The sequence below is a fragment of the Lampris incognitus genome, chromosome 2, assembly GCF_029633865.1.
Source record: "Lampris incognitus isolate fLamInc1 chromosome 2, fLamInc1.hap2, whole genome shotgun sequence".
Lineage (NCBI taxonomy): Eukaryota > Metazoa > Chordata > Actinopteri > Lampriformes > Lampridae > Lampris > Lampris incognitus.
In genome coordinates, this window is record NC_079212.1 from 8,371,333 (window position 1) to 8,398,136 (window position 26,804).

Genomic DNA, 26,804 nt, shown 5'->3' on the forward strand with positions numbered 1-26,804 from the left:
CGACACAATATCAGTTCAAGGAAATATATATGATCTAAAAATAGCGCAAAAGAATACGTTTCCCGTACGCCCGCGGCACGTGACGTACGGGAAACGTTTTCTTTTGGGGATGCAAAATGGGGTGTCGCAGCGACAGATTGAAATTGCGTCGTTGATTGCGTGTGTGTGCGTGTGAAGAAGGATGCTCGGGAAAATGAAATTGGATTCACCGAACGAGCTGACATGGCCCCAAAAACTGCAACCCTTTATGAACACAACGCGTAAGTGTGCTGCTGTGTACAGACACACAACTCTCACCCTGGTACACCACACAAACTGACCTCTGGCCATTCTTGCAACGGCCTCGTGACCCCCCCCCCCAGCCCCGTTCGTGCACGTGCGCGCGTGCGTTTTCGCCCATTTTCTCGTTTTCATGATGACACTCATCCACGGTCACTGTTGAATTCCTCCTTTATTTGTCACACAACATCCAACCCTAGGGCATCACTTTATCTGTGGCTTGATGCGGCAGACTTACAACAAAAAAAAAATCTCTTTATTCACATGCAGCAGTAGCTTCTCAGATTACAAGACAGATGTAAAACAGAATATTTATGGCTAAAGTGGTGCCATATAGGCTTACCCCCACGGCAAAACAGGCTAATCCCCCCGCCCCACCCACCCCCCCCCACCCCACCCCACATGACCCACCAAGCGAGTAAAGCGTAACAGAAGATGTGCAAAACAATGCATCAGACACTACTATATTGCTGTGGCCCCTCTTTGTGTGAGCACACCGCCTTCAGAGGTTCAAGGCAAAGCGCGCTACTGTGTTTTCTATACGCGGGGCAAGCCCCACACTACCTCCACGTCCCCTCGAGGGACTCTACTAAATTACCATACAGACAGTATAATAGTAAGTACAGGCTTAAAGACAAGATTCCATATTCAGGCAGGCCGGCGGTTTGGTTTCCTCAGAATAACGGGCAAAGGTGACGGATACTTTTGTCCCTTTACAAAGACTTTTAGAAGCGCCTCCTACGGATGAGTGGCGCCCGGTTACAGAACACGTTAATGAATTGGAAATGTGGCTTCAACTTTAGTTTCTGCTGTGAGGCTTAAAAACACATATAGAGGATGGCCCCGAGTCTGGGGCTAATAATTTATAATGGACATACAGTACACCGATCACAGAATTTAACCCCAAATGACTTGGGGCCAGAAAAGAAGGGAAAGTAATGCAGAAAGTCGTACAAAGAGTGCGGTATCTCCGGTGTCTACCTGTAAAATCTTCACTAAAAACGATAATAAAACAAAATCTACTAGTATCACAATAAGAACTATTGTGTTAAAAACAAAATGGAATGAAACGCTGCACACGTTGTCGACACGTGTGGTTCATGTATGCGTATTTTGGCAGGGGGAAGACTTTTCTCTCAGATAGTCTCCCCCTGCGTTTCTCTTCCGGGTGGCCGTAATCTAACACGTCAGATGGAGTAAACGCAATGCTTTCCATTCCTCATCAACTTCTGGGTGGTGGTTATTCGTCACCTCCCTTTGTACCTCATCCCTCCGCTCACCTTCTCCCTCCCGCTCTCTCTATCCGAAAAATAGGGGGAAAAGTTTTTTTTTTTGTTTATCAAATTTGATCTAGTCAGTTATAATTATCACCTCCCTCATCTTTTTTAACTTCCTTCCCTCCACCCATCCCTTCTCCATCCTCCCCCTCGTGCGCCTCTCTTTCCCTCCTCTTTCCTCATCCCCACCTCCATCTCCTCCTCTCTCTCTCTCTCTCTCTCTCTCTCTCTCTCTCTCTCCTCCTCTCTACTTTTTGTAGTTGCCAAACTGGATGGCCAGCCGGTCAGTGACGCAGCGGAAGGTGGCGGGCTGCACCTCCCAGTATTTGACGGGGTTGGCGAAGAGGCTGATGCCATTGTAGAATGTCCTCTTCATCCCGAAGCCCCGAGGGCAGAAGTCGTTCACCCCCACCTGGTTGATGTTGTTGGAGTGGAGGTACACCACCTGCGTGTAAGAGGAGGCACATGCATGTAAAACTCCAGCGTGCCATTTCAGATCTTGCAATCTGCACTGAACACTCTGCAACGTGGAGCGATGCACCACGGCACAGAGGCACCGTGAGCCTAAAGCAGCCTCACCTGCAGGTACTTCATCTCCGGGAGCTCTTTAGGGACGCGGGTGAGGCGGTTGTTCTCCAGATGAAGCTCTCTCAGTCGTGGGAGGAAGGCCAGACTGCCATTCTCTATGTTACGGATGTGGTTGTAGCCCAGGCCCAACCTGAAGACAGCGGGAGACGGAGGGGAAAAAGGAAACGAGAGACGACGTGCGAATTGAATTTGAATGAATCTGAATTTCTTTTATTACCTCATAAGATGCTAAGCCCACATACGCTTTACGAGACAACCAAAACCAATGTGAGTGCGGTACCGCATCATACACCGATACAAGAAATAATCAGTATCCAAAATATACAAAAACATAACACACCCTAATAATATGTATCAACACGGCTTATTAACACACACATCCATGTGTACACAAATATCACAGTAACAAACCATCACTAATTACTGGAATACATGGTGTGTGTGTGTGTGTGTGTGTGTGTGTGTGTGTGTGTGTGTGTGTGTGTGTGTGTGTGTGACTGTATGATTTCAATATTATTCTCCTTTCTTTTGGTTGTCTGCCCTTGTAGTTCTCTGCATCACCCCTGAGTGGCGTTGCTGACTGGGGACGTGTATTCATAAAAAACACACCCACAAGGGTAATTCTCTCTTTTTAACGAAAGCCCTCAGGGTGGATGGGGTCAGTTGTATAGCGAGGTTGGCGGTCTACGTGTACCTGAACAGGTTCTTGTAGTGGCTCAGGTCTTCCAGTTCCACAGCCTGGATCTCGTTGTGGTCCAGATGGAGCTCGTGGAGGCTCTCCGGGAGGTCTGAGAGACAGACATCACAACCAGCTCATGGCAAGGCTAAAAACCTAACTCGCTCTATTATCCACCGTCTTAGAGCTGCTTATTAGTAGAAGTTTTCCTTTTCTTCCATCAGTTAAAGGGGTAGGGGATACTTTCATACTTTCTGACAAACTGGTATGACCACTGTGCCTGGGAAACACATCCGGCATTTGGTATTCACCAAAAGGCATTCGGTTTCCACATCTACCTGTATATGAAACAGGCTCATTAACATAATTATACCATTATTCACGAGGCACTACTCTGATTGGCTGACAATACTGCTGGCCCCGCCCCTTTCTTGCCAGAGGCTTTGGTTGCCCAACAGGAGGCTACCTTACGCTCGGCATGGGCGGCCTTAAACTCTGGGTTGATCGTTTCCGGTGAAACGTCACGCCGAGGGACAATTCTGACTGGAAGTGTCCTCTTAAAGCCGCTGCGCTGAACTCTGGCTGAGCCGTGTAATTTAACCACTGTAGTCTCCCTAATGTCACACATTATGACTTTCCGAATATCTCTGAAGGCCATACGTTTTGTAAACATAGTCAGTGAGGTCTAACAAGGTACTGTGACCGAGCATATTTCCGCCCACTGCGGGATTCGATCCCGGGTTGTACTGCACCACAAGGCGACATCGCTAACCGCTCGACTAAAGGGGGCCGACCCCCTGACGCTCGGCCGGTGAGTCTTTTCGTAGGTTACAATACTTTACATCTGCTCAGATGAAATCATGAATGGAAACAGACCCACCGTTCAGCTTTAAATGCGGTGTCAACATGAAAGTGGCCAAATCCACACTGAGACGAGACAAATGTTGTTTTGCACACTGTTGCCTCCTCTGAAAACGTCTAATGGATGGTGAAGCATTTTCAATTACTGTCCATCACCAAGCGACAGACACCTGTCTGTGACGTGATTGGCTGAGTTAGACATACATTTAAAAAGAAACCCAACATATTCAGGGCCGCAACAACCGCTCAGTCAATAAAATCCGGACAGAAGACAAAAACACATAAGGAATTGCAGGCATGGTAGTGGAGATTAAGATAAAACAGATAATGGAGGAAACAATGAGCACGTAATGGTGGTGTAAGTAAGGCAGAGTATTGCCAATGGCGGTTGGAATGAAGAAGTTCTGTAAGTGTTTTTCTCGGCAAGGGGTTTTTATAGCGGCAACCTGATGGGAGCAGTTGAAAGAGGTGGTGGAGGGGGTGAGCGGGTCCTCTGTGATGAGGGTAGCTTGGCTTGAGACCTGCTATTTACTTGAAACTGTCTGAAGATGATTAAGTGATGACTCCAGTAAGGTAATTTCGTGTGTTAGCCAGAGACTTAACGTTTTACCTTTAGGCACACCGGTGAGTTTGGCCTCAGATATGCGAAGATAATTGAGTTTGAGTCCCTTGAAGGCTCCAGGCTCAAACCCGCTGTTCTGGATCGGGTTCCCTCCCATCTCTGGAAGACAGAGGGATACACGTGTGATTTGTCCGAAGATTAACATGTATTTTTCTTCATTTCAGTTTACAGGAGTGAGCGTCAATGGGACACGCAAGGCGAAGGCAGCGGTGAACTCTGCAGAATTGTGGTTTAGCAAAGTGTGCGTGTGTTTGTGCGTGTCGTGTCATCGACATGTCAGACCTATGCAGTTCATGTTGGTGAGTCCAGAGAACGCGCCCTCCGCCACATTCTTGATGCGGTTGTCGTGGATCCGCAGCTCCACCAGCGACTGCGGCAGGTTCTTGGGGATGGCAGTCAGATGGTTCCTGGAGAAGTAGAGTTTCTGGATGTGCCTGAGGGGGGCGAAGGCCTGAGGGTGGACTTTGGAGATCCTGTTATTCACCAGAGACAGAGCCTGAGAGGAAAAAAGAAAAAAAGAAAGGAAAACGGAGACGGAGACGTGGAGAATGCGTCAACTCAACATCCATTTCATTTGAGCGGTGCAAAAAGAAAAGTACACACTAACTATACAAGCAGAGTCAACAAGAGCTCTTTGTGTGTGTGCGTCTCTGTGTGTGGTTCGTCTAGCTCTCAAAAGACAGAGTGTCTGACTAAATGAAACAGATCCAGTAAAAGTCCACGGCAGCGCCGTCACTCAGCGGGCCAACGCTCCACCTGCCCCGCATGGCTGACGGATGGAGACAGATGGAGGCGGAGGTAAAGGAGCCTTAATAAAGATGTCATTGTATAATGTCATGTCAGGGGCTCCCTGCCCTGCCAGCCTCAATATTTCCCTTGGTCGGCTCCCTTGAACGCGGGTCAGGAGTGAGCAAAGCTTTTTTCCGGTCTGAGAGGAGAGGATGTGAGCGAGAAAGTTCCTATTTGTCTTTGAGCGCAGGATTTAATGCAATTAAACATCTCAGAGGGAGCAGGGGAGGAGGGAACATGTGAAATGTGCAAAGTGAGGAGACTTCTTAAGTCCTCAGGAAACGGCGAGATGTAATGATGTTTCACACTAGTCAGGCCAACGTAAGCTAGCGGAGTCGAGCCAATGTAAGCTAGCTTTGAGGAGCCAATGTAAGCTAGCTTAGTGGAGCCAGTTTCACTTCAGGCAACCCGAAGCTTTCATACAGGACTTATTTCCAGTCTCCAAAGTACGTTTTTCTTGCCAACGTCTTGTGAAATGAACACAATGTATGTCAACCAGTCTCAGAGGGCCAGACGTGACTACACCACTACACCACTCCATACATCTGACCTCGGGATACTACGTCAGCAGATCACATCACGTTCTGTCACATGCACTCATTACAGCTCAATGTAATGATGAATGAGGATGTAATGGATGACATGTGCTCTGATAATTCACTTCAATACTGTGAGATTAGAGTTTTTTTAAGTTTAGGGATAAATGTAGAAATGTTTTTGAATTTTGATTTTGATATACTTCATTAATCCCTGTGGGAAAAGTCATGCTCTGCATTTAATCCATCCTAGCTGTGTAGCTAGGAGCAGTGTGCAGCCGCCGTGCAGTGCCCGGGGACCAACTCCAGTTTGTCTTGCCATGCCTCGGTCTGGGGCACAGACAGCAGTATTAACCCTAACATGCGTGTCTTTTTGATGGTGGGGGAAACCAGAGCACCCGGAGAAACCCCACCGCAGACACGGGGAGAACATGCAAACTCCACCCGGAGGACGACCCCCGAGGTTGGACAACCCCGGGGTTCGAACCCAGGATTGTAAATTGTGTAAACACAACACCCGTTGCACGTTGTCCGTCTCGGGAAAGAGAGATCCCTCCTCTGTTGCTCTCCCTGAGGTTTCTCCCTATTTCGTCTCCCTGTTTTTTTTTTTTAGGGAGTTGTTCCTTATCCAGTGTGAGGGTCTAAGGACAGGATGTTGTGTTGCGGTAAAGCCCCCTGAGGCAAATTTGTAAGTTGTGATACTGGGCTGTACAAATAAAACTGACTTGACCTGACCTGACCTTCTTGCTACGAGGCGACGGCGGTAACCGCTGGGCCACCGTGCCGCCCAGAAACGGTTCTGTTTGGGTATTAGATTAGAGACGGTTAAGTGTACGTTTGGGTTTGGTGCGGTTAAGGTCATGGTAAGGATCCGGGAGGCTGGTGTAAATGGTGGTTAAAGCAGATGTGGGCGGATGTCTTCAACTACGTCCTCGTTCACCGTTGCATTGACATGCGTCATGTTCACATGACAGGATGTTGGCATGTAGGGAACGACAAATAAATTGTGTACACATGTTGTGTGTGTGAAGCACGGCTCAGCATCACGTTATGGTGCAGTGTGTCTCTTACGTAAAGGTTGGACAGGCCTCTGAAGTCGTTCTCTTTCAGCTCGGTGATGCGGTTGTTCTGCAGGTCCAGGAACTTGGTGTCTGGGGGGATGTTCTTCGGCACCTCGGTTAAACCTGAGGACCGATGAACAAACACAGAAGGAAGTCATGAGTTATAAGAACGCTGATACATTTGATTTGTAACGCACCTTTTTTTTCAAAATTTAACCCCCCCCCCCTTTTTCTCCCCAATTGTGCTGGGCCAATTACCCCACTCCTCCGAGCCGTCCCGGTCGCTGCTCCGCCCCCTCTGCCGACCCGAGGAGGGCTGCAGACTACCACATGCCTCCTCCCATACATGTGGAGTCGCCAGCCGCTTCTTTTCACCTGACGGTGAGGAGTTTCACCGGGGGGACGTAGCGCGTGGGCGGATCACGCTATTCCCCCAAGTTCCCCCTCCTCCTTGAACAGGCACCCCGACCCACCAGAGGAGGCGCTAGTTGCAGCGACCAGGACACATAACCCACATCTGGCTTCCCACCTGCAAGACACGGCCAATTGTGTCTGTAGGGACGCCGGACCGAGCCGGAGGTAACGCGGGGATTCGAACCGGTGATCCCAACGACAGTAATACATTTTATTTGTAATGTACTTTTCATTCAAAGGAAGTCTACAAAGTGCTGTGGGGTGCATAAAACAAGCCAAATGGGAAAAAAAAGAAGAAACGGTCCCCGTCTAACGTCAGCATGCGAGTACTTGAATGTGCCCCAGCACGCTAAAGATCGGTTTGGAAACGTCCTTAGAAAGCAACTTAGTCAGACCTGCACCAAAAGAAATAAATGATTACTGTCTATTTTATAAAAAGAGTACCACACACTGTTAAATGAGCAGTACTGGTCTCCATTTAGTTCAAAAGTAGAGGCTTTCATAGAAACGACCATGGAGGTCAAATACTGAGGCCGAGCATTCAAGTATACAGTGCATTACTGGGTAGTCACTGAACCGGGCACCCACACACACACACACACACACACACACACACACACACACACACACACACACACACACATTCCCTCACGCCACATGGGGACACCAGATGTTTTCCAGCTGGTTTCAGTTTGACACAAGTCCCGAAGGATGTGACATAAAAACATCAACAAAATCACACATCAAATTAAAGGAGTCAGCCCTGACACCCTCACCCACACACACACACACACACACACACACACACACACAAACACACACACACAGAAGAAACAGGGCTAGTGTGTGTTGACGTGTGAATGGTGACGGTGCTGCTGTCATGGGAATACGTGTTTTAAGTTTGGCCTTCTGCACGATACAAAAACCTACTAACTCGGCAACAGTCGGGGTTGACAGCATCAACACCAGGCGGCCGCTGCACCGGCCACACCGGAAGAAATGAATCAAGAGTGGGTAAACGAACCCGTAAATCACCTCATGCGGCTACTGTGAGCGAAGTGACAAGCGGACGGGGCCATCAGTCAGTCAGAACTCTGGTGCGTTCTGCCCATCCTGCTGCACCGCGACACGCCTACTGGCGAGCAGCGCCGGTGCAGCGGCGCGTCGCCGATGTCTGCTGCCATCCTCCGTGAGCATCGCCGTCGAGGGCCACGACGGAAACAAGTCTGCGACTTTTTTGTGTCGTCCTTGCTGATTTTAAGTGAACGCATCGTTGAGTGGTGCGTTTTGAAGGGTCGACTAAACTCGTCTAAAATAAACGAAACTGAAACAAACTAAAACCGATACGGGGTGTCGCATGTCGGGTCGATACCGGGTGAAAAATGGAGCATCGGTATCAGAAATGTTCCCCGAGGGCATCTGGGTAGTGTAGTGGTCTATTCCACTGCCTACCAACACGGGGCTCTCCGGTTCGAATCCCCATGTTACCTCTGGCTTGGTCGGGCGTCCTGGTCGCTGCACTGGCGCCTCCTCTGGTCAGCCGGGGTGTCTCTTCAGGGAGGAGGGGGAACTGGGGGGAATAGCGTGATCCTCCCACGCGCTACGTCCCCCGGTGAAACTCCTCACCGTCAGGTGAAAGGAAGCGACTGGTGACTCCACATGTATGGGAGGAGGCATGTGGTAGTCTGCAGCCCTCCCCAGATCGGCAGAGGGGGCGGAGCAGCGACCGGGACGGCTTGAAGAGTTGGGTAACTGGCTAAGTGCAATTGGGGAGGAAAGGGGGTGGGGGGGGGAGAAAGGTTCCCCAAGACTAAATTCTGATACCAAAAGCCATGACTAACATATCATAAATAAAAGCAAGATGGCTTGAGTTACTGCGTTTTTAGCACACGGAGGCCTGCGGAGGGTTAAACGCAGAGCGCAATTTCCCTACGGGGATCGTTAAAGTATATCAAAATCAAATCAGTATTTCTTTAATGGTACAAAAAGCTGATTTTATCTCAGTTATTTTTGCCCAAATGACCCAGACTAATGCTCTAAGTCTGCAAAGTTCTGCAAAAGTAATCGATCGGATCAGTACTCGGTATCGGCCGAACACCTAAACGATTCAAACTGGGAATCGGTATCGGTGGTGGAAACGTGACATCAGTGCATCTCTACTGGTAAGAGGGAACGAAGAGAATGTGAACAGGGCAAAACGTACACCTGTCCCGTCTGTCTGCTCGGAGATACTTCTGGAAAAATGAGATTACTTCTGAAAAAAAGGCGCTGACCATGACTAACGCAACATCCACCCACCATTAACAAGGCCACATCACACAGCCCTGCGAATGACTGTGGACAGACCGGGGTAAGCAAACCTCTACCGGACGCCGACCTCATCTGGACCACAACCATGACTCATCAGCCCGTCCTGCTGGTAGGGCCAGGGACCAGACCGGTTCCCCACTTGGAACCGGTCTAAACACGGACCACATCTGACCCAGAAGGACTCTAACCAGAGCTGTCTATTGAAAGTTAAGTTTAGATATATAAGGCTTTTTGGCTGTATACTGCGCCCCACCCCTCCGTGTCACCAGGCGGCACCGAAAACCTCAGAGGAACCTCGGCCTGCCGTTCTGCTTACGTCTCCCTCCAGTCACTTTGGACGCACCTGGTACAATAGGGGGCTGGGTGGCAAAGAGTCAGGTGGCCAAAACTTTGTCGTATTTCCAGACGTGACATTGTGAGACCGCGTTTTTAGAGGACAGAAGACATCTTCTCAGAAGGGGTTTGTCAAGAATCGAGGTACGTTTTTCATTAGCACATGTATAAAGCAGATTTAAATGACAGCGTACACAGAAATCAGCTTTCTGTAATACAGGACGACCTAGTGAATGCTACCGTATGTTGATTGTGTTAATAGTGTCCCAAACACGCACACAGACGCACACACAAAAACGAAACGTCAGGTGCAGAGTCAAAGAAATCAAGCATGGATCAGAGGACTAGGACTCGCACATCAGTACTTAACGCTCCAAAGCTGATTTATTTCTGCACGGTTAACACTTCGACCGCACCAGTGCTGCATGAGTACCTCCTAGTCCCTACATAACAGGGTAGGGACCAAGTCATTGTTTTCCAAGTCCCAACTAAGTCTCAACTCATGGCACTGAAGTTCCAAGTCAAGTCCAGAGTCCTAAACTTCGAGTTTCAATTCCTACCCAAGTCATTATGCTCGCTTCATCAAATTTAATGCTATTTCAAAATTTTAACAACACAGTCATAATTAATTATACTAAATTTATGCAAATCATGAATGCTGGTCTTTAGGAATTGATTAGGAATTGGGAATTGATTCAAAGTGGATCTCTAATTACGGAAATGAAGAGTTGATTGGCTGCATAATATTTGAGTAGACTCGCTAGCCCTTGGCAAATGACTCTACTCATCCGTGGTCTTTACACCCACACCCGGCTTCCCACCCGCAGGTGTAGGGACACCCGACCAAGCTGGAGGCAACACAGGGATTCAAACCTGCGATCCCTGTGTCGGTAGGCAACGGAATAGACCGCTACGCTACCCGGACGCCCCTGGCTGCACAAATTTTAAAAGCATTTTAATCTTTGGGCTTGGAGAAGGTATCAAGTCTTTCAAGTCAAAAGGCTCAAGTCCAAGTCAAGTCACGAATCACAGATGTTAAAGTCAAGTCCAGATGCAAGTCAATTTTGTCAAGTGTCTGACTCGAGTCCAAGTCATGTGCCTCGAGTCCAAACCTCTGATAAGTAACTGCCATAGCTTTAGAAGTATAGCCCACAAGTGAGTACAACTGAACACACATACAGGTCAAACGAAACAAACCTTAAAAATCGTTTTCCATCGCCCCGATCCAGAGCCGAATCCCCCTTAACCCCAAAACTGTGAAACCTCAAACCGCGCCGCTTCGGTCGCCTCCGCCACAAATCCCCCCCCCCCCCCCCCCGATCTCCGACCACTGCCTGACAAGATGGCCCCCCGTTAAAGCCCAGCGCCTCCTATAACTACGCCGCTCAATGCTTCCAGCTGGGATGCACACTGAGAGGAGACAGACGCCACAGCCAAAATACATCTGGACCAAATAAGCACTGACATTTCACAAATTATACGCTTCCACATTTACCCACCGTAAAGGAGTCTGGCAAGGGAAATACGGAGGCAGCGAGAAATGATGATTCAATAAAACCATTATGGCTAAACATGGGGAGCTTATAGAGCTACAGCCAATGAATGCATTGTGAGGGATCTTTATTTCTAGAAACACCATCTCCGTCATGCACCCATACCGAACAGATGAACACTGTACCACCAACGGATATACAAATTCATGCATTAGTGGCCGGACAAAATGAAATGTATACGATGAACGCGTTGCACACAGGTCCATTTAAAATATCTACAACTACTACTACTAGTACTGCTACTACTACTACTACTACTACTACCACTACTACTTTCAGCTGCTCCCGTTAGGGGTGGCCATGACAGATCATCCATTTCCACCTCTTCCTGTCCTCTGCATCTTCCTCTGTCACACCAGCCACCTGCATGTCCTCCCTCACCACATCCATAAACCTCCTCTTTGGCCTTCCTCTTCTCCTCTTCCCTGGCAGCTCCTTATTCAGCATCCTTCTCCCAATATACCCAGCATCTCTCCTCCACACATGTCCAAACCATCCCAATCTTGCCTCTCTTGCTTTGTCTCCAAACCGTCCAACCTGAGCCGTCCCTCTAATATACTCGTCCCTGATCCTGTCCTTCTTCATCACTCCCAGCGAAGGTCAAAATGATGCTCCTGTTATTTATTTCAGTCGACACAGGAGAATAAAAGAGACACACGAGTTTTGCTCTACTGCCTTTTTCAGTGAGTCTTTATGAAATAGAATAAAATGAAATAAAGGATTATCTACCCCTTCATCACATTTAAACTACGTAGGTGTTGTGTTAAAATATGCCCTTAAAGAGCTCTGTAATTAAAAACACAATGTTTGTGTTTGGCCTTGAACTGATGTGAGTTTATGTGTGCAGACGCACAGTTGTGTGCGCAAGTGGGTGGGTGGCACATATCAAGCCTGATTACAGCACAGGTACCTCCTAGGCAGCCAGTCTAGAAAACAGTCAACCCAACGTGCCTCCGCAATCTCTTCAAAAGGAACAGGGAAGAAAGAGCAACCCTTCATTCTCACTACGTACTTGAGTTTCTCGTTCCGAGTCATTTCTGGTGAACATTCAGAATTGTCATCGGCTCATCTAACGAGGTACGGGACGTATAAATGCTCAGCTGGTATCCCTTCTTTTCAAAGGGCATTCCTTCCTCCATCTTGAACCCGCGCCGTCCCTCCGTCCTGCTAAAACTTCCTGTGCGTGTCTTTAAAACATGAAAATCAGCTCAGTAGTGGCAGCGAGGAAATTAATAACTATCCATCTCCTTCCATCACTGCCTCACCCCCCTTCCTGTCCTCTCCATCTCCCTCTGTCTTTCTGCCTTCAATTAACTCCTTCTTTCCTCCTCGAAATCCCTCGCTTCCCTTTCTTTTTCTCTTTGCCTCAGTACACTTCACTCATCTTGCTCCATCTCTCTGTTTTCTTTTCTCTCTCTCCTCTCCTCTTCATATTCTGCTCACTCGCTACACCCCGGTAAGTCAAAGAACATGAAATCCCTCAAAGAGACGCATTTCCTTATCAAAATACACCAGCCTTATCCCTCAGGGGGAAATTCCTCTCTTAGATAATAAACCAAAAAAAGGGGCCATCGGTTCTCCAGCTTATGAAAGGCACGCAAGCCTCGACTAATACAAAGTCCATCCCTCCACACCCTTTAAAGCAGATTCGGTAAGTTTCTTTTCTACTCTGCACACAACAAATCCGCTGACATGGACACGCACATGCAGAAATAATGATTGAGTGACATATGCATGCATCGCTCTCTCTCTCTCTCTCTCTCTCTCTCTCTCTCTCTCTCTCTCTCTCTCTCTCTCGCTCATGCACACATGCAGACCTAGGTCGGAGCACTGGACCACCCGAAGCTGGCAGTGGCATCCAAACGGGCAAACGGGTCCTCCGGGCAGGTGGAGCTCCTCCTCTATGGCCGAGCCTTCCTCTTCATCCTTCATCATCATCGTCATCATCCCACCGCTGTCCATACTGTCCAGGGCAAAGTCCAAGAAGCCTTTCTGCTCAAAGGGCAGGGCCGAGAACGAGGTTGGCAGCCGGGCCAGAGACAGCAACATAACCAGACAGCAAGCAGGCAACATCGTCCACTTAACCTGGAGGAAAGTTAAGATAATATGAGATAAGTTACAATTATTGAATTCAATTTCACCTTTATTCAAGATTCTCAGAGAGATCACTGGGGGTGACCCTCATTTACGGTTATGCCGAGATTACACCGTGGAAAATGAACAAGATCAACAGACAAAATCAGTTAAAATAGTTACCACAGGGCATACAACCATACAAATCAACAGCAAAATCAGTTAAAACAATTAGAGGTAGATGGATGGTTACATTCCTAAAGTGTCCAATAAGTATAAGAATATTCAGTTTTAGGTCACGCTGCAAAAGATTCCATGAGTCTGCTGCACTAACACTAAATCAGAATCAGAATCAGAATCAGAATCCTTCATTCATCCCCGAGGGGAAATTGGGTAATTTTAAAAGCAGTCTTTCCAAGATCAGACCTGAAGAAGCAGCCAGTCACTGGAACGAGTTAAAAGTGGACCAAGGTTCCAATGCAACATAGATGTGATACGTGATGGTAATTTTCCTACCAGGGCTTTATAGACATGCAGATGCCAATGTTTATTGCATCTCTCAGTCAGAGAATACAAACCGGCCTCATCATAGAGGATACAGTGGTGAGTATTGTGGCTATCACCAGTAATAAACCTTAGGATTTATTACTGAAGGTTTATTACTGAGTAGTGAACAGATTCTAAGGGCCTAAGTGTGGAAGCAGCAGCGTGTCTGTAAATTGCGTCTCCATAATTCAGAACTGAAAGGAAGAAATGGAAACGAATGATCCGCTGTGGCGACTCCTAACGGGAGCAGCCGAAAGTAGTAGTAGTAATTCAGAATGGAAAGGAACGTTTATTCAACAATCCTCTCCCTACAAGTCAAAGGAAAGCTGGTTTTATTTCTGTATAAAAAGCCAACCATTTGTCGTAATTTGCCAACAAGGTTCCTAATGTGGTATTTAAATGTAAATCTGTCGTTAAGCCAGATACTGAGATACATGTATTTTGTAACTGTTTCAATATTTGTACCATTCACAGTAGAGATATGCAGATTACAGTAGTCTATGTTTTTGGATCGCGAGAAAACCATGAATTTCATTTTATTTGCATTAAGTGTCAGTTTGAGATTAATAAGATAATGTTGCAATGCATGAAAGGAGAGCTGCAGTTTCTCGATGGCTAATTGAACAGAATCAGCCCTATAGTACAAAATAGCATTGTCTGCATAGAGATGAATTTGGCAACCATGCAGGGAAGAGACAATTTCATAGATATGAATGGCGAACAGGACAGAACCCAGAATGGATCCCTGCGGCACACCCGGTGTAACCGGCAGGAATCCAGACTGGGCTCCCCCCATCCTAACATACTAATGTCTGTAATTCTGAAAATTATAAAATGTGATAAGAGAAGATAAAATAAACAAGTTAAGATGACCTTAGATAAGATAAATGAGTTAAGACGAGATAGGATTAAGATAAATAAGCTAAGATGAGACAAGTTAAGGTGAGACGGGATGAATAAATTAAGGTACACAAAGACAGGATAAAATAAATAAATTGAGATAAGATGAGTAAGTTAGGACAAAATAAAATAATGAGACAAGGTAAGATGAGTTCACATAAATTGCGCTCACGAATGTACATCTGTGTTGTGATTATTGTGTGTGTGCGTGTGTGTGTGTGTGTGTGTGTGTTGTCCACAAGGTGATATTCCACTGCTGAAAAAAGATCCGTAAGGTGCAGTGTATTGTTAGTGTCTAAGATGAGCATCACGTCATCACACAAACACAGATGTCTGTATTTCTCACCTCTGGACTTGCTCACAGACATAAAAGAGGAGTACTGGATGTTTTAAATACAGTAAAATAAACCAAATTAAACAGCTGTGCATTTAGGAGGAAAGATGGCTGGTGGAGATGTAAGTGGGTTGTGACTGACAGATGGAACAGAAAACCAAAAGGACATGAAAAAAATCCACCCTTTATTAATGAAGGGGAATTGGCACAGCCCGGAATGCTGAGTCCAGTAGGAGAGAAGGTCTCCATACACCCCTGGTACACCATGAACCAACTGGAGATGAAAATCACATTTTAAACCACTGAGACGAAACGTCATCGTCTGCCCTCATTTTCACCATGTCCATTCCCAGGAAAAAAGGGAAGAAAGAAAGTAAGTAAGTAAGAAAGAAAGAAAGAAAGAAAGAGTCTGCTTACTTGCCACTCAGATACTGTAGAGGAAAGCACTTCAGCAGTGGAAAACTTTCATCAAAACCTAATAAGCAGACACAGTGACCATTCATTTAGAGGGGAAACTGCACCCTTGTTTATGGCGTGGGCACACACATCTGTGTTTCAGTGTGTGTATGTGTGCATGTGTGTGTGTCTGTCTGTAGGTGAGTCAAGAGACAGAATTCATGATGTCATAACTGTGCCAGTTGAGGTCAGCAGAAAATTTTGTGAGTGTGTGTGTGTGTAGGTTTTGTGTGTCTTCCACATGGACCGATTTAACCGGACACACGACAACCTTGACCGCTGCCACCAATCCCGCTAAACACAACTCTGAATTCCTGGAAGGGAGACCTGTGACCTGACCATTTAATCCAGTAGCATAGCACAGTAGCATATCATGACCCTTAGCCTGTGATTAATCCTATGAAGTGAAGACCACAATATCACAACAGACCCTGGGCTAACCTCAAACCCTAATCTCTAACCCTGTCATGTTAATCCCTGTCTGATCCTCACTGTCCTAATCCTGCAGAGGTCTGCGAAGCCTTGGATAGCATGCTAATGCAAATGTGGCCATCTAGAGAAGCGTGACGATCCAGTTCTAACATACATGACCAGGTCTTTGTTAGATTTCAGTCGCGTGGAGCAAGTGACAGTTAAGGAGGGAGAAGAGGAGAAAGCGTGGGGGGGGGGGGTGTCCAGATCCTTCCATTTAGGATTGTGCTTTGTGTTTGGTATTCTTAAGTGTGTCTCAATAAGAAACTGAAATATCTCCCACTCATCATCTTCATCAACACTAGGAACATGCGCTTCAAACTCTGTGTAAATGTACATTGTGTATGTCTTTGTGTGTCAATATTTGTGTGTATGTATGTGTCTTTGTCGAAATTTGGTCTATATTTCCCACTGGCCAAAAAACCCCGCAAAAAACCCGCTAATGTCCGCCTTGGTCAATGTAAAAAGGCGGATGTTAGCGGGGTTTTTTGGCCAGTGGGAAAAGGGTCTTATCTGTGTGTGTGTGTGTGTGTGTGTGTGTGTGTGTGTGTGTGTGTGTGTGTGTGTGTGTGTGTGTGTGTGTGTGTGTGTGTGTGTGTGTGTGTATGTGTGTGTGTGTGTGTGTGTGTGTGTATTTTGAATTTGTGTATTGATCCTATTCCAAAGTTAAAAGAAAAAAAACAAAGCTGCACATTATTTAAAAACTAGCACAACTTTTTCCATCTCGGTTTGGGCTCATGTCCGCATATTGTGGAGGCATGGAGATATCTAGGAGAGATGACAGTGGGGTTTTTAACTAGACTGTTTAACAATCTTGGAAAGTGAGAGGATGCCTGAGGAGTGGAGAAGAAGCATACTGGTACCGATTTTCAAGAACAAGGGCGATGTGCAGAACTGTAACAACTACTGAGGTATAAAGTTGATCAGCCACAGCATGAAGATATGGGAAAGAGTAATAGAAGCTAGGTTAAGAGGAGGAGAGGTGACGATTGGCGAGCAGCAGTATGGTTTCATGCCATGAAAGAGCACCACAGATGTGATGTTTGCTTTGAGAATGTTGATGGAGAAGTATAGAGAAGGCCAGAAGGAGTTACATTGTGTCTTTGTGGATTTAGAGAAAGCACACGACAGGGTGCCGAGAGAGGAGGTGTGGTATTGTATGAGGAAGTCGGGAGTTGCAGAGAAGTATGTAGGAGTGGTGCAGGATACGTACGAGGGAAGTGTGACAGTGGTGAGGTGTGCGGTTGGAATGACAGATGGGTTCAAGGTGGAGGTGGGATTACATCAAGGATCGGCTCTGAGCCCTTTCTTGTTTGTAACGGTGATGGACAGGTTGACGGACAAGATCAGGCAAGAGTCTCCGTGGACTGTGATGTTCGCAGAGGACATTGTGATCTGTAGCAAGAGTAGGGTGCAGGTGGAGGAGAGCCTGGAGAGGTGGAGGTATGCACTGGAGAGAAGAGGAATGAAAGTCAGTAGGAGCAAGATGGAATACCTATGCGTGAATGAGAGGGAGGACAGTGGAATGGTCAGGATGCAAGGAATGGAGGTGACGAAGGCATATGAGTTTAAATACTTGGGGTCAACTGTCCAAAGTAACGGGGAGTGCAGTAGAGAGGTGAAGAAGAGAGCGCAGGCAGAGTGGAGAAGAGTGTCAGGAGTGATGTGTGACAGAAGGGTACCAGCAAGAATTAAAGGGAAGGTTTACAAGATGGTTGTGAGACCAGCTATGTTATATGGTTTGGAGACAGTGGCACTGATGAAAAGACAGGAGGAGGAGCTGGAGGTGGCAGAGTTGAAGATGCTAAGATTTTCACTGGGAGTGAGGAAGAGGGACAGGATTAGGAATGATTATATTAGAGGGACCGCTCAAGTTGGACGGTTTGGACACAAAGCAAGAGAGGCAAGATTTAGATGGCTTGGACATGTGTGGAGGAGAGATGCTGGGTATATTGGGAGAAGGATGCTGAATATGGAGCTGACAGGAAAGAGGAAAAGAGGAAGGCCAAAGAGGAGGTTTATGGATGTGGTGAGGGAAGACATGCAGGTGGCTGGTGTGACAGAGGAAGACGCAGAAGACAGGAAGAAATGGAAACGAATGATCCACTGTGGCGCCCCCTAACGGGAGCAGCCGAAAGTAGTAGTAGTAGTAGTAGTTGGGACTCAGGTCCGGTTGACTTCCTGGTGGCGTTGAACATTCACAGCTCCTGCGAGTTTCAACCGAAAACCCGAAGACTCTGAAGGGGTCCTATGAAGTTTTATTGTGGAGGTGATGCTCCTTATGTTACGGCCCTGGCCGTGCCTCCATTTATTTCCCTTGTGTTTCCCTTTCTCTCTCTGTCTTCTGTTTTCCCGTCTGTCTCTGTGTTTGTATGTGGTGTGGGCGTGGCTTCCCTCCCTGGTACTCTCCGGCTCCCTCCTGATAGCGGCTGATTTACCTCACCTGCCTAGCTCGCATACCTGCCCTCCATCAACTCAAGTTCAAGTACTTTATTTGTCACATGCACAGAAATACTCAAAAGTATACCTACTCTGGTTTTCCATCTGCTCACCGCCACATCATTGTTTCAACTATGGTAGCAATAGTAGCAATGTCTCACTCGTAGCCACTCTGCAATAGCATATTCAGTTATTCCTAGTGTTGTTTGCATAACCTGTATTTACTGTTTCCTTATGCTTCCAGGATCCCTAGCCTGCGTGCTTGCTTACTAAACCATCGAGCTTATCTTCAGCCAGCCACACTCAATTCCCTCGTCCGCCTGTCTTGCTCAGCTCAATTCTCCTAACCACCATCCAGCTCAGCTCTGCCATCGCCTCTCTACCTCTTCTGCCTTTCCTGCCATCATCACTCCCCTTTGTTCCTACAATAAACCCCTTTTTATGTTACTTAATTCCATTGTCTGCATTTGGGTCCGCCTCTACTGATCACAACATAATGATCTGGCCAGAATGGACCCATCATACTTAGACCACCTCCGCCAAGCTCTTGCCACCCAGGATGCCCTCATGGGACAACACAACCAGGTCCCTTGCGATGTCGTGGAAACCCTCGTCACTCTTGGCCAATGTGGACCAGGTTGGAATTCATGTCAACCAGGTTTCCTTACATCTTTCCTTTCCAGCCCGCTAAGCCTCAGCTAGCCCCCCTGTTCCAGTACAACCTTCAGCCCAGCTAGCTCTCCAGCCCAGAGAACCTCACATCCCAGCGTCGGAGCACTACGCTGAAAATCTGGGGACATGCAGGTCTTTTCTGACCCAGTGTTCAAGCAACAACCCTTGTGATGATCCAACCTCTTTTGGCTGTTGGGCTGGCTGCTAGTTTTTGTTTTGTGTTGCAGATCCCCAGTAGGTGGGGTCGGGTCTTTGTTTATTGGAAAAACCTGGGCCCAATGTTTCCAGTAAGAGCGCACCTCACTTGTTCCTTGACGGAAAGAAAAGGGGAAACTATGCCCCACGCTCCTTATCCTTGTCGTTTGTTTCCTTTTTATCATGGGTTTACTTAAGGGGAATGCTTTAGCCTGGGCATCAGCTGTGGGGTAGCCAGTCACCTGGTAGCTCCTCTTACCTTAGCTTTATCTCTGAAATGAAAAGTTTTTTTCCCATCCTGTTAATGATAGGGACGCTACCAAATGCCTCCTATTACAGCGTCGGGGCTACCACGGAGTAGCTGAATATTCAATCGAGTTTAGGACCATAGATGCAGATTCAGCTTGGAATGATGCTTCACTTCAGGGGCTGTTTCTCAGCAGGCTATGTGATTCAGTTAAAGATGAGTTAACAGCTAGGGATAACTCGGGGGCAGCTTAGACACCTTAATCTCCCTAGCAATTAAGTTGGATAATCATCTTTCTGAGCAACGTAGAGAGAAAACTAGCTGTCCTCCATCTTATCTCTTCTCTTGCTCATCCCATCCACCTCTCGTGAGTACTAGCCCAGGTCCTTCCCCAAGCCTCCATGCACTTCTTAGTTCTACTTTCTCCCTCTTCCCAGCTGAGGCTGAGGAACCCATGCAACTGGGTAGAGCTCACCTCTCACTGGCTGACGCCCCTGGAGGATGAAAGCAAGTTTGTGCATTTACTGTGGCCAAGCCGGCCATTTCCTAACCTCCTGCCCCCCCCTCATCCAAAAGAGGAGGCTCACCGGTAAGAGTGGGAATTCTTGTAAGTAACACCACCTCCACATCCATTCCCCGGTCCAGAATGCAGCTTGACGTCACACTTATGTGGAACCAACAGTCTCTTCCACTGTGTGTCTTGGTGGAGTCAGGAGCTGATGAAAACTGCCTTGATGCCAACCTTGTTTCCCAGGCCAGCATATCCATTCAACCACTTAACGTTCCCCTTGATGTCCATGCCCTAGATTGAAAGTTCCTCGCTCGAGCAACTCGCGTGACTGACCCCGTGCACCTCATCCTATCTGGCAATTATTGAGTCCACCCAATTCCACATCATCTGTTCCCCTTATACTCCCTTGGTCCTCAACCAAACCTAGTTACTAAATAATCCCGAAATTGACTGGTCCACCAATAAAGTTCAGAGCTGGAGCTCTTTTTGTCATTCATCTTGTCTGAAATCTGCCCTAGCCCCAGCAGGGGCCGCTGCTCCCTCATCGAACACTGAACCTCCAGACCTGTTATCTATTCCCTCCGTTTACCATGACCTGGGAGAATTTTTTAGTAAGCAGCGAGCCCCCCCCCCCCACATCGCCCTTATGATTGCATCATTGATCTACTCCCAGGAGCTCCTTTGCCTTCCAGCCACCTGTTCAACCTGTCTCACCCTGAGAGAGAAGCCATGAGACTTACATTCATGATTCTTTGGCCATAGGTATCATAAGGCCATCATCCTCCCCTGTTGGTGCAGGTTTTTCTTTGTCACCAAGCAAGACCATTCATTGCACCCCTGCATTGACTACCGTGATTTAAATAACATGACTGTTAAAAACAAATTTCCTCTGATAAATTATGCTTTTGAACCACTCCAGGTAGCCACCATCTTCTTCAAACTAGACAACAGAAACACCTACCACCTGGTTCGAATCAAAGAAGGAGATGAATAGAAAACTAACTTTAATATCCCTCTTGGCCACTTTGAGTATTTAGTCATACCCTTCAGATTAACCATTCCCCCCGCTGTCTTTCAGGCTCTTGTCAACGACATCCTTCATGAGCTTCTGAACCAATCAGTTTTTGTTTATCTAGATGATATCCTTATCTTCTCCCAGAACATGGAGGAACACACCCAGCATGTGACGCAAGTTCTCAAAAGACTACTGGAGCACAAACTGTTTGCTAAAGCTGGAAAATGTGAATTCCATGTCAACTCTGTTGGTTCTAGGATACATCATTGAGAGTGGGCAGGTGGAGATGGATCCCAGACAGATTCAGTCAGTGGCAGAGTGGCCCATACCCACATCCCTAAAACAACTCCAGCAGTTACAGGGCTTTGCTAACTTTTACAGAAGGTTCATCGGCGATGTCTGTGAATGTTCTCATCAGAGACTACAGCTATGTGGCTGCACCTTTTACCCAACTCACCTCTTCAGCTAACCCCTTTTTCTGGATCCCTGAGACAGATGCTGCCTTCACCGAGCTAAAGAGATGCTTTACATCAGCACCTGTCCTCGTCCAACCATACTCTTCATGTCAGTTCATCATGGAAGTTGATGCTTCAGATACAGGGGTTAGAGCTGTTCTTTCCAAGAGCTCAGCTTCTGATCAGAAACTCCACCCCTGTGCATTCTCCTCCCACTGATTGTCCCCTGCTGAGCGGAACTATGATGTTGGGAACAGGGACTGCTCACAGTCAAGCTCGCTCTGGAAGGGAGGAGGGAGCAGAACATCCATTTATCGTTTGGATGAATCACAAGAACCTGGCCTACATCCAGACTACCAAATGACTCAATTCCCATCGAGCCCGTTGAGAACTGTTCTTCGGACCATTTAGTTTCACTCTCACTTACTGACCCAGTTCCAGAAACACCAAGCCTGATGCCCTCTCCCGACAGTTTGTCCCCGACAACAATCCAGCCAAACCAGACACCATTCCTTCCCTTGTCATGCGTTGTGGCCGCAGTGACTTGGGAAATTTAATCCCTCATCAAGGAAGCCCAATGAACCCAACCAGACTCAGGAAATGGCCCTGATAACTGTCTTTTTGTGCCTGATTCTGTACGCTCACAGTTCCTTCAATTGGCTCACACCTCCCGTTTTGCCTGTCATCCTGGTATCAGCTGAACATTGTCCCTTCTGAAACTGAATTTTTCTGGTGGGCTTCCATGGACACTGACACCTGTGACTTCTTGCTCGCTTGCACTGTGTGCTCACAGTAAGCCATCTCAACAGCTATCCACTAGCCTACTCCACCCCCTTCCAGTCCCAAGTCAACCATGTAGCCACGTTGGCCTCAACTTTGTAACTGGACGTCCACCTGTTGAGTATGATGGTGTTACCATCATACTCACCATTGTAGACAGATTTTCCAAGGCTGCACATTTCATGCCCCTACCTAAACTCCTCACAGCCTCAGAAACCAACATCCTGGTCCACAACATTGTCCGACTCCACGGGATCCCATCTGACATCGTCTCTGACTGTGGACCACAATTCATATCCCAGGTATGGAAGGCATGCTGTCAGGCTCTCAGAGCATCTGTGAGTCTCTCATCAGGTTACCAACCCCAGATCAATGGACGGATTGAGTGGGTCAACCAGGACCTGGGAGCTGCACTTCATTGTGTCATTGCTTGGAACTCCTTTTCCTGGAGTAATCATCTTCCATGGATTGAATACGCTCATAATCTTGCCCTGTGCTGCCATAGGCATGTCACCCTTTGAATGCTCTCTGGGTTACCAGCCGCCTCTTTTTCCTGCTCAAGAGGATGAAATTGCTTTAGCCTTGGCTCAGGCCCATCTTCGCCGCTGTCACAAGGTATGGAAGGATGCCTACTCTGCTCTGCTCCGCCGACCAAAACCAGCGTATTGCTGACCTTCCAACACCCAACTACCAGTCAGGTCTGAGAGTTCATTCAGCTTTCTTCCAATGATCTTCCTTTACAAACAGAATCCAGAAAACTAACATCCTGATACGTTGGACGTTATGAGATAGCCTGTGTCATCAATCCCTCTGCTGTCAAACTCAAGTTGCCTCCCTCCAAAAGAATTCATCCCACTTTCCTTGTCACCCACCTGCAACCAGCTTCTATCAGTCCATTGTGCCCTCTGTCTGTTCCCCCTCTACCCACCAGGATCATCGATGACCACCTGGTTTACACTGTCTGGCAGCTGTTGGATGTATGCTGCCAAGGCCATGGGTACCAGTATCCGGTAGACCGGGAGGTATATGGCCCAGAAGAATGCAGTTGGATATCCTGCCAGCTCATCTTGGACCCCTCCCTCATCTGGGACTTCCATAGAGACCACCCTGACAAGCCTTGTGGTTCACCTGGAGGGAGGGGGGTGTACTGTCATGGCCCCAGTCGTGCCTCCAGTTATTTCTCTTGTGTTGCCATGGGTATATCTTAAGTCTCTTATTTGATATTTTCTTGGTCCTTGATCCTCACTTGAACCGGAAGTAGTTCTGGTCCATCATTTTGAAGGCTTTCCCAAAGCTCTTATTTCTACTCTGAGGAGTGAGGAGGGATTTGTGAGGAGCCATGAGTGAGGAAAAACTAGAGCAGCCTTCCCGGAAGACTTTCAGTTTAATGCCATGACGTATAATTACTCCACCCCACACATCTGGTACATCTGAATGAGGTGGTGAAGAAACAGCACAAGTGTAAGAACCCATTTTTTTCTGCTTTGATATGTCATGCAAAATGGGGAACCTAATGTTTATTTCATCCACAACCCAATAAATCTGTGCCACCATCATCAGGAACGGACACATGACACATCAGAGGAAAGGATGTCTCAGTTCTCTAAAAACACATTTCCTCGTTTCTTCTCCCTTCTTGCGTCTCTCCATGCATCCCTGGTGGGAGGGACTAAGACACAAGGAGAAGACCCAAGTGAGGGAAAGGTGGATGCACTTAAGAGACTTGAGATGTATCCCAGGAATTTCCCTTTTTCCCTTGTGTCTCCTGTTTCCCCGCGTCTGTCTCTGTGTGTATATGTAGTGTGGGCGTGGCTTCCTTCCCTGGTAGTATCTGGCTCCCTCCTTATTGTGGCTCATTCACCTCACCTGCCCAGCCTTCACACCTTTCCTCCATCAACTCAACAGTGTATCTATTCCGATTCTCCATCCACTCAACACCAGATCATTGTTTCAACTACACTGGTAGCCGGTCGCACTCGGCCGCTCTGCAGTAGCATATTCATAGTTGGTCCTCGTGATGCTTGCGTTACCTGGATTTACCGTGTTTCCTTGTGCTTCCAGGATCCCTACCTTGCCGGCTTGCTTACTAAAACCCCGAGCTTATCCTCAGGCAGCCACACTCACTCCCTCGCCCGCCGGTCCTACTCAGCTCAACTCTGCTAACCACCATCCAGTTCAGCTCTGCCATCCACCATCGCTTCTCTACCTTGCCTGCCATCCTCATTCCCCTTTATTCCTACAACAAACCCCTTTTAATGTTACTTAAATCCATTGCCTGCATCTGGGTTCTCCTCTACTGATCCTAACACCTTATCCCAACCCGTTACAATGGTTGGGATAAGGTGTTGTTGGTCTCCAGCCTGACCACGGAGGATAAACATCTTCAAATCAACAAAAACAGTGTTATAAAAACAACAGTAGGCACTTTCAGTGCTGTGGTTCACACAGAATGAGAGAGAGAAAGTGTGGGGCTAGGCAGAGTATGTACATCACAATGTATATGCTGGGCTGGTGAATAAACAGTTTGGCAGTGAAATAAACTCTATATACACAATCATCAATTCAACACTTAGCCTTGACCACCTCCAACAATCTCCACGACACAATAATACACCAAGTCTCGACCTCTACAGATGTTTAAGTAAGTAAACAAGGTAAAATGTTAAGGAAATATTTACAGTATCCAGCCAGTTTAAAACAAATGGCACACAACACCAGCAGTCTATTGGGGGAATTCAGTGAGCTCTGACACGACCGGCGCAATCCATGCAAACACTGAGAGGGCTATTTTCTGCATTTACATAAAAGTCATTATTTCAAGGACATATAAACAAAGGGTACTGGCTTGAAGTGGGCCTGGCGAGGAAGTATATATAGAGGCCACTGCAGTCGGTACATCGACATCAAAATAGCTGCAAAATTATACCGTGCTGCAGAGAAAACGCCAGCAGCGGCCTCAGCCGGGCCAGATGGACAGCAAGCGACCAGGCACACACAAAACACAAACATCTTACATCGTTGCATTATTGTGTAATGTATATTGTGTATGTAATGTATGAATTCACTGTATACATAGACATATGTTTGTTTGGTTTTGGGGTTTTTTTGAGGGGGGTGGCATGTCCCTGTGTTCTTTGTCCGTGTGTCCCTTGTGTTAAGGCATAGAGAGCCAGAGCACTAGAATTCCACTGCATTCTAAATACATATGACAATAAAGTAAAGTTGTACTCGAACTTGCACTGAAACGGGTTTATTATGTCTTTTACAGTGGTCACAGAGGATACTGGCTTCTGATTGGCTGGAGGGTGTGTATTAAAACCGTTTGGTCACAGAGGATACTGGCTTCTGATTGGTTGGAGGGTATGCGCAAAATGTTCCAAAAAAACAGTGAATGCTTTTAATTCTTCGGTTAGTGAAAATGGTATACGAGGGGAAAGCCATTCCAAAGAATGCGTTAAAGAATTTTAACAATGCGGTTTTATAACCTTGGTCACAGGGAATACTGGTCTCTGATTGGCTAGAGGGTGCGCGTTAAAACCGTATAATACACACGTAGTTCAGGTCAAGTTTAATCACCGTTCTAAATTCATACACTGGAGACCAAGCCTCTATGTAACCATAGCGACACAATTTTCTCTGTAACCACAGCAACACGCTGAATCAGCAGCTAGCCCAGTAAACATTTGAAGCTTTAGCTTAGCGGCTAGCCTTTTTCTTCAAAACCTTTGTACTCTGAGTCCCAAACGTTCAACACAAAAAGCGAACGCCGGTATTTTTTCAATCCTTCGGTAAGTGAGCGTGGCATAAGCGGGATAATCCACTCCAAGATGTGTGTTAAAGGGTCATAACACGCTTCGCGGAGGCAACCGGAATCCCTTACGTAACACGGCCGGTGCACTGTCGGTGGCGAAGGCCTCGATTTTCGCTGCAGGCCATTTTCTCTCTTTGGGCCAACCCGCGGGATGCGAGGAGATCCAGGAATGGATGGAGGGTTACAGAGGAGAGAAAGAAGGAGGTGTCGGGCATGGTGAATGAGAAGGAGACAAGAGGCAGCCAAACAAGACCGGACTGGTCTGTCATCAGACAGGAATGAGGAGCAGGGCGACGGGAAATGCGACACGTCGGTAAGGTTAAAAACTACAGCCCACAAACAGGCAGCCTTGTTTTCTGCCTGTAATAACCACCTTATCCGGCCTCGGTGTGCGCCTCTGTAAGAATTCCTCTCTTCTCCTTCCAGTTATACTGCGAACCGCCAAACATCCGGTCTGAGGGGAAAACAGCCCCGGCGGGGTTTCAGCCGGAGCTGTGACGGTAACTCCGCTTTGAAAGGCCGCGGGTGGCCGAGGGACGGACGGCCATTTCCACCCCGCATGCTGTGTTTGTCTTGGAGGTACGGTGGAGTGAGTGGGGC

The 26,804-nt window shown here is 47.3% G+C and overlaps 1 protein-coding gene across 2 annotated transcripts; it reads right to left on the reverse strand.

The window, feature by feature from the left end:
- Positions 1–693: 693 nt before the first annotated feature.
- On the reverse strand, positions 694–26,609 carry bgnb (biglycan b). Of its 2 annotated transcripts, none has more exons than XM_056273754.1 (8): positions 26,578–26,609; positions 13,117–13,384; positions 6,700–6,812; positions 4,586–4,799; positions 4,292–4,402; positions 2,839–2,932; positions 2,136–2,274; positions 694–2,001 (listed from the first exon to the last, which is right to left on the reverse strand). In XM_056273754.1, exons 2-8 carry the CDS (start codon positions 13,370–13,372, stop codon positions 1,804–1,806), a joined length of 1,125 nt encoding a protein of 374 aa, XP_056129729.1. In that variant the 5' UTR covers positions 13,373–13,384; positions 26,578–26,609; the 3' UTR covers positions 694–1,803. The 2 variants fall into 2 exon arrangements, with proteins under 2 accessions (XP_056129729.1, XP_056129731.1); XM_056273756.1 differs by lacking the exon at positions 26,578–26,609 and adding an exon at positions 21,616–21,743.
- Positions 26,610–26,804: the final 195 nt, after the last annotated feature.